General features: G+C 43.3%; 2 protein-coding genes across 5 annotated transcripts in view; both read right to left on the reverse strand.

Annotated features, from left to right (window-relative positions):
* Positions 1–38: 38 nt before the first annotated feature.
* On the reverse strand, positions 39–6,216 carry tsen34 (TSEN34 tRNA splicing endonuclease subunit). 3 transcript variants are annotated; one of them, XM_076076455.1, is made up of 5 exons: positions 6,010–6,216; positions 4,878–5,120; positions 1,021–1,159; positions 653–940; positions 39–423 (listed from the first exon to the last, which is right to left on the reverse strand). In XM_076076455.1, the coding sequence occupies exons 2-5, from the start codon at positions 5,109–5,111 to the stop codon at positions 236–238; spliced, it is 849 nt and encodes a 282-aa protein (XP_075932570.1). In that variant the 5' UTR covers positions 5,112–5,120; positions 6,010–6,216; the 3' UTR covers positions 39–235. The 3 variants fall into 3 exon arrangements, with proteins under 3 accessions (XP_075932570.1, XP_075932568.1, XP_075932569.1); XM_076076453.1 differs by having other exon boundaries at positions 1,021–1,162; positions 6,010–6,214; XM_076076454.1 differs by lacking the exon at positions 6,010–6,216 and adding an exon at positions 5,627–5,955 and having other exon boundaries at positions 1,021–1,162.
* A 1,170-nt stretch (positions 6,217–7,386) lies between these two features.
* The window catches only part of eif2a (eukaryotic translation initiation factor 2A), a 12,875-nt gene continuing 5,954 nt past the window's right edge, over positions 7,387–14,307 (reverse strand). For both annotated transcript variants that reach the window (XM_076076448.1, XM_076076447.1), the window contains exons 11-16: positions 14,054–14,138; positions 13,553–13,885; positions 13,279–13,380; positions 11,319–11,432; positions 11,123–11,188; positions 7,387–7,825 (exon numbers count right to left, since the gene is read on the reverse strand). In XM_076076448.1, the coding sequence (XP_075932563.1) occupies positions 7,760–7,825; positions 11,123–11,188; positions 11,319–11,432; positions 13,279–13,380; positions 13,553–13,885; positions 14,054–14,138 (766 nt within the window). In that variant the 3' untranslated portion in view covers positions 7,387–7,759. The remainder of the gene's footprint in view (positions 7,826–11,122; positions 11,189–11,318; positions 11,433–13,278; positions 13,381–13,552; positions 13,886–14,053; positions 14,139–14,307) is intronic.

The raw sequence follows: 14,307 nt of genomic DNA on the forward strand, positions 1-14,307 counted from the left end.
CGCTTATACATTTAGGACAAAATAAATCAGAGACTCTCTTTTAAGCAGGTCCAGGTCTTTATTTCGTGAAGTCATGAAGTCAAAGGAGGTCCTTTAAGGACTCCGTCAGATCTTTTGATCCACAAAGACTCACCTGCCTGGTGAAGAACAACATCTCAGTCTGTGGTAACAAACATGGGGCCCAGGGCCCAGCAGGGGTTCTGATACCTTCTAATAAAGGTCCAGGTTCAGGTCTCTAAACCATCCCGCTCCACTGTAACGAAGTGTACAGGACTCGTCCGTCCGGCCCCGGCGAGCAGAGCAGGACGGTCTTCTTCACGTTGGACCCCAGACGAGCCACCGAGAGGAGGTCCAGCAGACCGACGGACTCGTTCTTAGAGACACAGATGGCGATGAAGTGAGCGTGGAAACGAAGAGGGTCACCTGAGGATCAGACAGGAACCAGTGGGTTAACTAACCTGGTTATCAGTAGGTAGACTAACCTAGTTAACGAACCTGGTTAGTGGTGGATTAAACAAGATATTTTATTGGCTGCTGGAGGAAACTGAAGGACCAATCAAGAGCTTCAGCTGAACATTTAAACCATAATTGGTTGGGTTCCTGGACGACCTGCTGAACCTTCAGAACAGAGAAATTAAAAGTCCACACTCACCTGGATAGACCAGGAAGTCTCCTCCAAATTTCCCCGCTGAGGTCAGGTAGAAGCCCCGCCCCCTCAGGTCTGTGAACACCTGGTACCTGCCAGTGTCGCAGCTCAGCTCGTCCCGCCCTCTGATTGGCCGGTCGGCCCGCAGGATGGACCGGGCCTCTGGACAGTAGGACAGACCCGCCCTCGCTGTGCTCAGCTGTACCGCCAGCGCCGAACAGGGGAAGGTAAAGCTCCGGTCCAGGGCCTCCAGACGGCCTCGCAGGGCTCCGTCTAGGGCCCCAGCTCCAGACTCTGAGGAGACCAGGACCAGAACTGTTAGAGCAGACCGCAGGTACAGACGGAGCCATGACGTCATGGTGACCGGTTCTCACCTGTGTGTGAAGACGTCATGGCTCTCAGCAGTGCTGACTTCCTGTCTTCCAGAGCGAGGACGCTCTGCTCCTCATAGCTCCTCTGCTGGTCCTCCTGGTGCTGCTGCACCTGCAGACGAAGCTCCGCCCCTCTTCCATCCTGCTAACAACAACAAATCAAACTCACCTGAGGAGAACTCATCTGAGCAAACTTTCATTTGTTCAGATTAAGTTGAATCAAAGCGTCGTTATATGTATGTATGTATCGATACCTACACTACGAATATATATATATATATATATACATACATATGTATATATACTGTATATATATGTACTGTACATATATACTGCAGTGGTGGGCCGTGCATTTTATACCTGGGCCTTCTGAGCGGTCCTACTACACTTGAGCCATCTCCTAATAACCTCATTATGAGCCACAGCTACGGATGTTTCTATGGTGTAATAATACACGTATTCATATTAAACCGTTCGGTACGAGGCTTACGAACTGAACAATACGTTTGAATAATACTCGTGCATTTGGAAAATGCAGAAGCTTAAATTGTGGGAAATATAATGTTTTCGGTGGACTGCGCTCACGTAGGAGACAACGGGCTGTGACCTCTGAACCCGGAACAATAACAAAAAACAGCTGAGGCGGCGGCACCGCACATGTCTTCAGGTAGGCTAAGCTAACTAGCTTAGCGGGGAAACAACAGCCCGAACGGATTCAATTGTCCGGACAATAACCCCGCATGACGGGATGCTTCGTAATTAACGGATAATGCATATAGTCCAAATCAATGTAATCAACACAATGACAAGAACAAACTCACAAGAACCAGTCACATGTATTTATATGACAACAAAGCAACAAATCAATCCAGCAGACCTGCAGCGCTAGAGCACGAGCCATTCATACTATTCATATTATTCATACTATTCATAAGAACGACACGACAGACAAATGAACTCATAGTGACGCTACTGCAGATGTAAAAACACAAAAGCACTTCACTTACCACAGCTGCTTATGAAGGCAAATCACTGTCAAAATCCGAGAGCGCAAATGAGATCCATGCGCGCGCGAAAATCAAACAGCCTCACGCGTATTTTACTTTGACGAGCGCTTTTACGTCACTCCGCGAGCAGAATTCACTCTTGCGCTTAAATCCGGTCGCTCGCGAAACTTTAACCTGCTCGCTCGAGTCTTTTTCTTTGTGACAGTAAGTGGGCGGACCCAGTCTTCATTGTATCTCTACATCTAATTGGTCTTGGTCTTGGGATAGACCGGATATCACTCTGACGCAGACGCTAGTTCTGATAGAGGTGGTTTTCAATCCGCCACTAAACACTACTCCACTACATCTCAGCATGTTCTACATTTGACAGGTTTTGTAAACTTTTCAGACAGTAGAGGCTGATGAAAAACAGATGATGTTAATAGAGTTGTTAAATACAATAATTAAAATGTGTTGAAGTCAACTTGCTCAGATTGGTTTAAATTCACTCCATCATTCTATTACAGACAATGTGTTTGATACTCAAACCTCTTGTGACAAACAGCTCAAAGAAACTCTTTGATCTTAATTGATTAAAACATGATGTGATCATATTTAATCATACTGTTGTGTTTACAGAAGAGATATAATATAGTTGTATATAATATGAGCAACAATGTGGACCTGCTCAAAGATCTGGAGCCAAGATTAGGGACCACTGTTTGTATATTACCTGTTAAATCACTGACAAGTCATAAGTGGATGAAAAGGTATTCAGATCCTCACTGCAGTAAACGTACTAATACCATACTGATGAAACAATAACCCACTACCAGTAAAATACCTGCATTCAAAACCTCAGTCAATGTTATTATCAGCAAAATCTACTTTAAGTGCAGAAAGTAAAAGTACCCGTGCAGTAAAATGTACATTATTTGCCCCTGACCTGCAATCTGAAAATCTCCCCCGAGCATCTGCATCAGAGTGATATCCGGTCTATCCCAAGACGAGGATTGTAACCAATTAGATGTAGAGATTGTTACAGGTGTAGTTAGGACCCAGGAGCAGTACGACAAGACCCGGACTGGTTTGATTTAAGTTCTTTATTAGAAACGCACGACAGGTAGAATATGCTCTGGCAGAATCCACGACAGGTTTTCTCGGGGTCAAGGACAGAAGGGCTGAGTAAGTTTCCAGGGCAGAAGCAAGGCGAGGTAGTCCGGAACAGGCAGGGTCGGCAACAGGGAATCAGTCCAAGGGTGAGTGCGGGAAAGTTGAGCATGTAAGCAAAGAACGATCTGGCAGTGAGTGTGTCTGAGGCAGGGGTTTAAATAGTGAAGAGGTAGAGTGAGCAGGTGAGAGTGATGAGCTGATGAGGAGAGTGTGACTGGCAGGTGCCCTGAATGAACTAATTAGGTGAGTGAAAGGTGGGAAGAAGTGACAGAGATAGTGAATTCTGCTGGCGGAGTGACGTAAAAGCGCTCGTCAAAGTAAAATACGCGCGCGGCTGTTTGATTTTCGCGCGCATGGATCTCATTTGCGCTCTCGGATTTTGACAGTGATTTGCCTTCATAGCTGCTGTTCACTTAAAGACAAAGTCCATTCTCCTTTCTTTGTGAACAAAGAGTTTAATACCGCGGTTGTACAGAACATCGGTGCGGGTCAGTTCCAGCCAGAGTCCTCCTGTGAACATGTTCGTTGAGTTGTAGATCCACTCGGGTCTCTCCAAAAGTTATCAAAAGCACGTAGCTTGTGCGTGTCCTGTCGTGTAGCTGCCTTGGTTAGCATAGCGTAGCTCCAAACACCAAGAGCTCAGTTGCAAATGAAACGCATTCTTAGCCATAACTTGTGCAACGCTTCTCCGACGCTGTCAGCCAGAAATACCGTTCGTACAAATCCTTTTCCATGCTGGGTCAGGGCTGCCAGCTGTGGGGTTGACCGACTCGTTGATACGATGTCCAGTTTTTCTGGAAATGTCCTTCTCCAGCAATCCGTTTCTCCTCCTTCAGCCATTGAGTGTTCAAAAAACACAGCTAGGTAAAAAGAAAAGAATCTACAGCAAGCAAAACGCTAAAAATGTCATAATAATAAGACATTATGACATAATAATGTCTTCTCTTACATATGTTTCAATCTGAACTCTTACTCCTCCAACTAAGCTCTGCTGTTAAGTTTCAGTTCACGATAGTCACGTACTCGCCCACTGACCAATCACGGCACACGCTGCACCTCACTGCAGAGCTGCTCCTGAAAACTGAGCTGCACATAATGCTGACGTACTTGTAGGCCGGCTAGCAGGCTCTGACACATCAAAGAATACGCCCAACATGTCAAACTAAAGATCTGATTGGTTGAACACTATGACAATCAACAACATCGTCCCCATTCACTTAAACTGCACATGGATGCAGGTGTGAGTCTGCAGGCCTCTGCCTCTGTTCTTACCTAGAGACACAGAGGTGAGATCTGATTGGATAAAAGCTCTACTTAAAACAAGCTGCACTGGAAGCAGAGCAACTGAGGAAGACAGGAGCTGTGCAATGAGAACATAAGATAATGGGGAAAATATTTATATAAATTATAATACATGTAGTGTATTTAAGAACAATTATTAAATTATAAAATAAATATAACTGTGATTCTTGCCTTGAAAGCCCTGACGGCCCACCACTAATATACTGTATATATATATATATATATATATATATACATACATACATACATACATACATATACTGTATATATATATATACACATATACAAATACTGTATATATATATACTGTATATGTATATAGTGTACTGGACCTTCATGTAAACTACTTCCAACACTCTCAGTTTAATGTATGTGATCATATTTAGCTGGTTAACTAACCTGGTAACCAGCAGCAGCAGCTTGGCGTTCCCTCAGCAGCGTCTCCTCCTCCTCCAGCAGCAGCAGCGGTCGGCCCAGGCGGACGTTCTGTCGGGGGGTCCGGGGCAGTGAACCCAGCAGGGCCCCCACCAGACCCTGAGACCTCACGGTCCGCAGGTCCTCCACCCGCCACAGCAGGGGGGCGGAGTCACACAGACTGACCCCCACAGCATGAGACGAGGGACGATTATCCATCACCACGATCTGAGGAGGACAGACAGGTGATCAATAACAAGGATCAGACAGACAGGTGATCAATAACAAGGATCTGACAGACAGGTGATCAATAACAAGGATCAGACAGACAGGTGATCAATAACAAGGATCTGACAGACAGGTGATCAATAACAAGGATCAGACAGACAGGTGATCAATAACAAGGATCTGACAGACAGGTGATCAATAACAAGGATCAGACAGACAGGTGATCAATAACAAGGATCAGACAGACAGGTGATCAGTAACAAGGATCAGACAGACAGGTGATCAATAACAAGGATCAGACAGACAGGTGATCAATAACAAGGATCAGACAGACAGGTGATCAATAACAAGGATCAGACAGACAGGTGATCAGTAACAAGGATCAGACAGACAGGTGATCAATAACAAGGATCAGACAGACAGGTGATCAGTAACAAGGATTTTAACAAGGTTTGATAACTCTCCCAGCTCACTGTGCAGCCTCCACCTGTCAGTGGATCACTAACCTCCTGACAGACAGGACGCAGCAGGTGAGGCTGGGAAAAACCACATCCAGCACCCGGACTATCAGCACTGGACCCCCCAGGGATGTGGTCCAGCACCCGGACTGTCAGCACTGTGTGATCACAGATATGTATGATCACAGACACGTGTGATCACGTGTCCGACTGAGCATTTTGCTGATAAACTGGTCTCACACTTGGCGCAGAGTTTACTCGGCGATTTGCCGACTTTGCAGCTTTGAACTGCGGCATTCACGAGGACAGCTACGTGTTCTCTTCCTGTGTTCAACAGCTGCTGTAACTACAACAACAACAGACGCATTCGGCTGAAGGTCGCCAGTTAACACGGTCCCTGGTTAAACCGTAACACCGGTTAGCAAACTCACCAGTTTACGCTGCTCCGAGTGCACGTGTCTTCTTCTCACGCGCAGCTCACGTCACGCCGTAAACCGTCCCGGATGTACTTTTTTACGTGAACGATTTAAATTTCAATAAACAAAGAAACAAACAAATAAAGAAAGAAGAGAAAGTAGAGAGTAACGAGGCTGATCTCACACACTCTACGACCCGGAAACAAGAACGAGCGCACCAAGTGAAGCCGACCAATAGGAACGCAGAGAGGTGTGACTGATAGCGGAATGAACCAATGAGAGAGCAGACAGAGAGCATGGAAGCTCTGACCTGTTTACAGACTAAAAACATTTATTATGATCTTTGAACATTTAAATTTCATGTTTAAGAATAAAATATAAATCTTATTTTCATGTTTATTGTTTAGTTAATCAAATATTCATCATTCAATTTATGATTTAAATCAAAGACTTCCTCTTCATATAAATATAAATAAAATATATTAATAGAACAAATCATAGTATTATTATTAGTGCTGGGCAACGATTACAATTTTTAATCGCGATTAATCTCATTGTTATGGCAAAGTTCAATAATGAATTAAAAAGTAGTGTATTCCGCACTTTTATTTTAAAGTCCTGCTATATGAACTAAAGGGCAATAACATTTGGTGTAAACACTTTAAACACATCAGGTTGTTGTTAGCAGCAGTGTTCTCTTTACACAGCAGCAGTTCTATCTCTTCACTATCTGTGCTCAGTGTGTGAAACGTTCCACTGCTGTGCAACAGGAACAACATGTTTCACACGTTTCATCTACATGTGTCTTCATGACAGTCAGAGTATGTGAATGCAGCTCTACCGTTCATCACTATAATGCTGTAACTCTCTCTACTATCTCTACTTCTCCCACACGCTGCATCAACGTAGTCTGAAGACTTCCTCCACTGTTTGTTTGGGTGATTTGCTGCATTAACGGTGTGTATTGCATTAAAAAAAAAAACTGCGTTAATGCACGATAAAATAATTGTCGGCGTTAATTAATACGTTAACACGATAATAACGCGTTAACTTGTCCAGCCCTAATATTTATATTTTAATATATTAAGAAAAACATGAATAAATAGAACTAGGTTTGTAAACTACAAGTAGCCTACAGATCTAACAGGAAGTGACTGTTTCTGTGACTTTCTGTTCGTCCACTTCATCTCCACCAAGAACAACTTCCTGTCATGTGACCAGAGTGAGGAGAACATGACATGTAGTTGAAAGCTCCAGATGAAGACAGTAAGTGGACCTTTGAGGTCACTTACACATGAACAACACTTTACTACTTTATTAGTTCACAGAACACCGGAGGTCATTTAACATTTCATGAAGAGAACTCTGGAAACAAAATTACTGAAAACAAACTTTATTGGTTTCATCCAGGCTTTTATTTTGAAAGGAACACTGTCAAAGGCTTCAGCATCTGTACACATGTTGCATAGCAACAGGGCTTCAAACACACACACACACACACTAAACTACAAATCCCAGAATTCCTTTGGCAGCCTCCAGAAAGAGGAGTGAACTGATACTCTAACCAGCTATCCAATCAGATCATGACTGTGGGAGGAGTCAATCGTGACTACACACCCTCCTCACCTAAGCCCCGCCCTCCTCACCTGTCCTGTCAGGTAAAAAAAAAAACAAGAAAGTGAGAAACAGATGCAACTTCTTAAGACTGTGTGTGTGAGAGAAAGAGAGTGTGTGTGTGAACGGAGGGGGCGTGGCCTGTAGCCCTCTACTGTCCGATCTGCAGCTCCTCCAGCTCCTTCAGCAGCTGATCCTCTTTCTGCAGCTTCTCCAGCTGAAGACATCAAACACACCTTCAGATACAGAGTATTAACGTGTGTATTAACGTGTATTAAAGTGTGTATTAACATGTATTAAAGTGTGTATTAACGTGTGTATTAACATGTATTAAAGTGTGTATTAACGTGTGTATTAACGTGTGTACTCTTTAAACGCGGACCCTGTCGGCGCCGACAGAAAGTGACGCTAGAAAGTGACGTCAGAATTCAAATTACCGTAACTCCTCGACCATCTGCGCAATCGACGGAATTCCAACGGATTCTGAAACCTGAGAAACGGAGCTTTCCAGTGATATATGGTACATTACGGTAATGGAGAAACCAGAAGGCGCGAAGAGGCTGTGGGGATGTTTGTGAGGTAAACAGAGGAGGAAGGACAGCAGCGCCGAGTGAGTAGAGTGAGTACAGCTTTTGACTATTGTTGAAGTGTTTTTTGCGATGTTTCAGAGGTGTTTTAGTGGTGTTTTCTTCATAAATTATATTGTAGTGTTGTAAATAATAGTATTAGTGTTGTTTCTGAGAGTTTTTTTTTTGATGGCTTTTTTCGCCACCATGTCGAGGAGTCCACGAGGCAGAGGAAGGAGAGTCCCCTCGAGACGTTTGGAGGACGATGAACACTAGGAGACAGGAGGAATGTCCCCATCTCAACCACAGTAAGTAATTCAGTTTGTATACTCTGGATATTTATTCCCAGCTTTATTACAATAATGTTTTTCAATATCTAGTGTATATATCCAAGAGGAAACAGTGCACTCTCTGCCATAAAAGCACACCCTGGATGTGTGAGGAGTGCAAGGTTGGCCTCTGTCTTCAGCTGGAGAGGACACAGGGACTACCCCTGCTGCTAAAAATTGCCTAGACATGGACAAATATAATATGCCTGTAGCATGGACACTGAAAGCTCTAGGCAAACAAAACTGTTTGAGAATATGTAAAATAGGTTGAATTTCATTTTTGTAATCTCAAAAGTTAAGGTCATGTACATTTACAATTGTTTATAAAGAGAAACTGATGAAAATTCAAATCCGTTTATTTACTTTTTGTTATTACACACTTGTTTTAAGCATTTATAACATATAATAATGACAAATACTTGCCTGGTTTTGAAAGTTACATTTCTCCTGAAAAAAGGAGCAAAATAATTTTCAAAAAGGACATTGTCTAACATATTTATTGAAGAAAAAAGACAAAAAGACCAGGCGGACCTTCAGAACTACAGTGTGTAAAGAGTTTTAACATGTATTAAAGTGTGTATTAACGTGTGTGTATTAACGTGTGTATTGACATGTGTATTAACATGTATTAACGTGAGTATTGACGTGCGTATTAACATGTATTAATGTGAGTATTGACGTGTGTATTAACATGAGTATTGACGTGTGTATTAACATGTATTGACGTGTGTATTAAAGTGTGTATTGACGTGTATATTAAAGTGTGTATTGACGTGTATATTAAAGTGTGTATTGACGTGTGTATTAAAGTGTGTATTGACGTGTGTATTAACATGTATTAACGTCTGTGTTAGTATGTTAAAGTGTGTATTAACGTGAGTATTAACGTGTGTATTGACATGTGTATTAACGTGTATTAACATGTATTAATGTGTGTATTAACGTGAGTATTAACGTGAGTATTAACATGTATTAACTAGTGCAGGGCAACGATTACAATTTTTAATCGCGATTAATCGCATTGTTTTGGCAAAGTTCAATAATGAATTCAAAAGGAGTGTATTGCACACTTTTATTTTGAAAGTACTGCTATATGAACAAAAGGGCAATAACATTTGGTGTAAACACTTTAAACACACCAGGGCCCCGTTCCTCGTACGTGGTTCAGCTAAGTCGATCAAATGTCCTATTAGCAGTTTAAATTAACCCGATGATTGACATCAGGCTATGTCGGTTTCTAAGGCTGATCCTCTCAAACAGTCTCGTTAATTGGAACCAGACGATCAGGATCAGGATAATTGCGCGTGCCCGTCCTACTTCAAAAGGGGGAAGCGTCGATCACCGAAACCATGATTTTCTAACAGTACAATGTTAAATAAAGTCAAAGAAAGAGCCTCTTTTTACTCCGCTGACGAGCAGGAGATGATCATGAACGCATATGAGGAATGAGGAATTGAAGACCATAATCACGGCTAAATCTAACACCTCCACCGCTGCGAGGGCTAGACAAGAAGCACGCAAAATATCAGACAAGTTAAATGCGTACGTGTTGGGAAATGTATCGGCTCATTTTAATGCCTCATCACCCCAATCAATCAGATGATATGTCTTTAAATGTGCTGCTGGCAGTAGGCTTCATGAATGCATCATCCAATGAGATCTATAGCGACAATAATGATCTCAACTCTTTCAGAATAAGATAAAAACAAGCCCAAAGAGTATCTAACTGGTACAGTACAATACTTATGACCATGTGATATTTCAGTTTTTCTTTTTTAATAAATTTGCAAAAATTTCTACATTTCTGTTTTTTTCTGTCAAGATGGGGTGCTGAGTGTACATTAATGAGAAATAAAATGAACTTTTTTGATTTTAGCAAATGGCTGCAATGAAACAAAGAGTGAAAAATTTAAAGGGGTCTGAATACTTTCCGTACCCACTGTATGCCCTTATGTATCATGTACTATATATGTGTATATACATGTATGTGTAGATTACCATATAGAACTAGCAGTTTGAATATGTGTGTGTGAATCTGTGTGTGGGCGGATCAGTGTGTGTGTGTGTGTTATTCATCATCAGACATTCAATCAACTGAAGCAGTGAAGATAAATAGTGTGTGATTCTCTCTGTTCTTATCATGAGTCCACCTTCATCATGTTCTACAGTAATGATATGCTGGTGTACTAATAACACCGTCATATCATTATGAGTGCTTTAACCCTCATGTATGCAACGCAGCCATCAAGAGGACATGGGAGCAAGTAAACACTAAGCACACACACATTACTCAGAATGGTGAGTCAGTACAATATGTGCCATGGTGATGTAATGAACACATCCATAAGTTTATTAAGCGCCAAATAAACTTTACCAACAGCACGGCATGCAGCGGCTTTCCCCATGTTCTCCGCATCGCCGACACTGTACAACAATGTACCACTCGCAGAACAGCTCAAGGCTGCATCCAGTGTGTGAGACATCACAGACTGGTATTGACGCGAGTATTGACGCGTTTATTGACGCGTTTATTGACGCGCGTATTGGCGCGTTTATTGACGCGTTTATTGACGCGTGTATTGACGCGAGTATTGATGTGAGTATTGACACGTGTATCACCTGGTTTTTCTGCAGAACTTTTCCAGACGCCTGCTGATCCTTCAGCTCCTCCATGGCTTTAAGTTTCTGTGAGACACAATCACATCACTGACACGCTGACCAATCACAGCACAGAACACACGGACCAATCACAGCACAGAACACACTGATGGATCCAGACCAGGACCGGCTCATGAATCAAAGACTTCATCTTCACCTTCTTTACGTTCTTTATCTTCTTGTCAGTCTCGGGGTCGCCACTGCTCGGCTCTGATTGGCTGTTACTGATGTGGGCTGGTTCAGATGGAGGTTCAGGTTCAGGCTTCGTCTCCTGCACAATAATTATAATACTGAATATTAATACACATCATGTAAATGTCTTTGAATAAAAAAAGCTGTGTGATTGACCAACATCAGGTCACCTGGTCCTAACTTTGGAGGCCTCTGATTGGCTAACATCAGGTCACCTGGTCCTAACTTTGGAGGCCTCTGATTGGCTAACATCAGGTCACCTGGTCCTAACTTTGGAGGCCTCTGATTGGTTAAAACCTCTTGAACCCTAGCCCTATTTTTAGGCCTCTGCTCGAAAATTGCATACCCATACTTAAAAGACTGTAAATCTGAAACTACAAGATCTATTTTAATAATTGTGATGGTATAATACAGGTAACACTTGTGAGATGTGCTGATATGTGTAAATATTGTGTATATGTTACTGGTTAATAACATAAACACATATGGCACAGCTCAAATTGAAAAAGTTTCAGGTTCGCCTGAAAAGAAAGCACTTGTGTTGAAAATATTACTTGAACTAATGCCTAAAAATGTATAGCCACAGTCATAGCACAACATGTTTTACAGTCTCTAAAACAGATTTGACTTGAATTGAGTGAAGCAGGCCAGCATAAACCAAGCAAAGTCAAGCAAAATTCTCATTTTTGGAACCAGCAGTTGCGCTGCTGTATTCTAATTATATATACTATATAACTAAATATTAACTATATATTCACTTGTCTTATCACTAAGAGTGTTCAATAATCCTAATAAAGCAGTTTGGCATCATTTGGAGCAATTTTGTGCTGTCAATAAATTCCTGAGTGCATGTGTCTATGTAGGTCTTTGTAAGGCCTGTGATTGGCCGATTTAATCATGTGACACCTTGTTGCATGCGGGAGAGTCCAACGAAAGCCATGCAGGGGTGTTTGAGAAGCCCCTGCATTTTCCATTTACTCACTGAAAATCTTGATATGCTTGGCACAACCCCCATGTCTAAATTCATTGGTCCAGCTGACTGAATGCTTGGCATTCTCTCATTCATTCTCTCAGAGCCGCCATTTCGCGTCACAAGCACAGTTCAGGAAACGGGCTTTACAGCTGCCGCATATTTCAATGGATTAGCTGCGTTTTTCGTCACGAAAATCAGCAAAAGGTACGTGGCGGTTCAATTTATTTTCTGGGGAGCGGTGGGTTGTTGGTTGGCTTTGCTTATATAACTTTTGAATGGTTTGAAAGAGAGTAATTTGGACACGTCCAGTCGACGCGGGGTCGAATTACACCCCTACTGCATATGCAAATCCGCCATGATCGCTGCCGGCTTTGTCATGAAAGACCCAAACAAAGAGCATCGTACGCAGATTTTTGGCCAAAAAAACGTGGTATTGTGGTAAATCTTATAGATATCTTCTAGATATGATCTTAGTTCATGTATAATTGTGTTTTGCAGTGTGTAAAATGGCTCCCATGGTTGTTTCGCCCAGAATCTCTTTGTTACATAGGTATATGATGTCATAAAATATCATTTTATTCGTTTCGCAAAAGTGAATTGTACACGTGTGTACTCTGTCGCCCCCCCTCTAACCCCCTTTAAAGGGGGCTCTCGGGACCAAGAGGTTTTAACATCAAGTCACCTTGTCCTAACTTTGGAGGCCTCTGATTGGCTAACATCAGGTCACCTGGTCCTAACTTTGGAGGCCTCTGATTGGCTAACATCAGGTCACCTGGTCCTAACTTTGGAGGCCTCTGATTGGCTAACATCAGGTCACCTGGTCCTAACTTTGGAGGCCTCTGATTGGCTAACATCAGGTCACCTGGTCCTAACTTTGGAGGCCTCTGATTGGCTAACATCAGGTCACCTGGTCCTAACTTTGGAGGCCTCTGATTGGCTAACATCAGGTCACCTGTTTAGCTTTCTTGGCTTCTCGTTTCTTCTGTTTCTTCAGAGCTGACTTAGAGACACTTTTCTCTCCTGGACGCAGGTTCTGAGGAAGTTCCTCCTCATGCTGACAGAAACAAACATCACCATCATCATCATCATCATCATCACCATCACGTCTTTTCTGAGGAGCTCACACTATTTTAGTTCATTACCAAGTACATTTAGTGAGTACTGAACTGAAGTACGTATTTGAGGTGTGTGATGGACGGTAAACCAGTTCAGGACTGGTTCCTCACCAGTTTGGAGCTGGGCGTGGCCGGCAGGTGTCTGAGTGCAGGTGGGCGGTAGGCCTGAGTGGGCGGGGCCTGCGTGGTCCCCAGCTCGCTGGGCGCCGCCTGGTACCTGATGGGCCGCACAGGGAAGCTGCCTTCAGGGACCGGCTGCCAGCGGACCTCCCACAGCTCTGAGCCGGGCGCCGCGTCCTGTTTGTGCAGCACAGAGCCAGTGTAGTGCCAGATCTTAAACCCGTTACTGACCCGAAGCCGGGGGGAACACGTCGCTGTGACGACGTGCTCGCCGTCCGGACACCAGGAGAAATGTGTGGCATCTGGTGCCTGCGGTTTGGACACCTGGGAGGACACACGGGTCGGATTAAAGCCGGTACCTGGAGGTCTTCAGGACAGGAAGTGACTCACCTCTTCAGCAGAGTGGACCAGGAGGACATGTGGAGTTCCTCAGGGCTTAATCATCGATCCTCATCATTTCATTATCACAGTTATTATATTGTTCTTCTTCACCTGTTTGTACTTCTTGGCGTCCCAGACCTCCATCTGACCCTGCAGGTTCCCGAAGCCGGCCAAGACCAGGATGTGACCCTGAGGACTGAAACCAGATCAAACATGGGGTTCATCATGAAGTCCAGAAGAAGCGTCCACACAGAGTTTGACCTCTAGTGGACATTAGAGGATGTGCAGCTCGGAGGCTGCTGATTGGCTCCATGAAAACCACCTCAACAGGAAGTGTTTTGGCATCCCCCTAGAGACTGGGCCTG

Source organism: Anarhichas minor, unplaced genomic scaffold (genome assembly GCF_050575085.1).
Source record: "Anarhichas minor isolate MPS153535 unplaced genomic scaffold, ASM5057508v1 ptg000057l, whole genome shotgun sequence".
Classification (NCBI taxonomy): domain Eukaryota; kingdom Metazoa; phylum Chordata; class Actinopteri; order Perciformes; family Anarhichadidae; genus Anarhichas; species Anarhichas minor.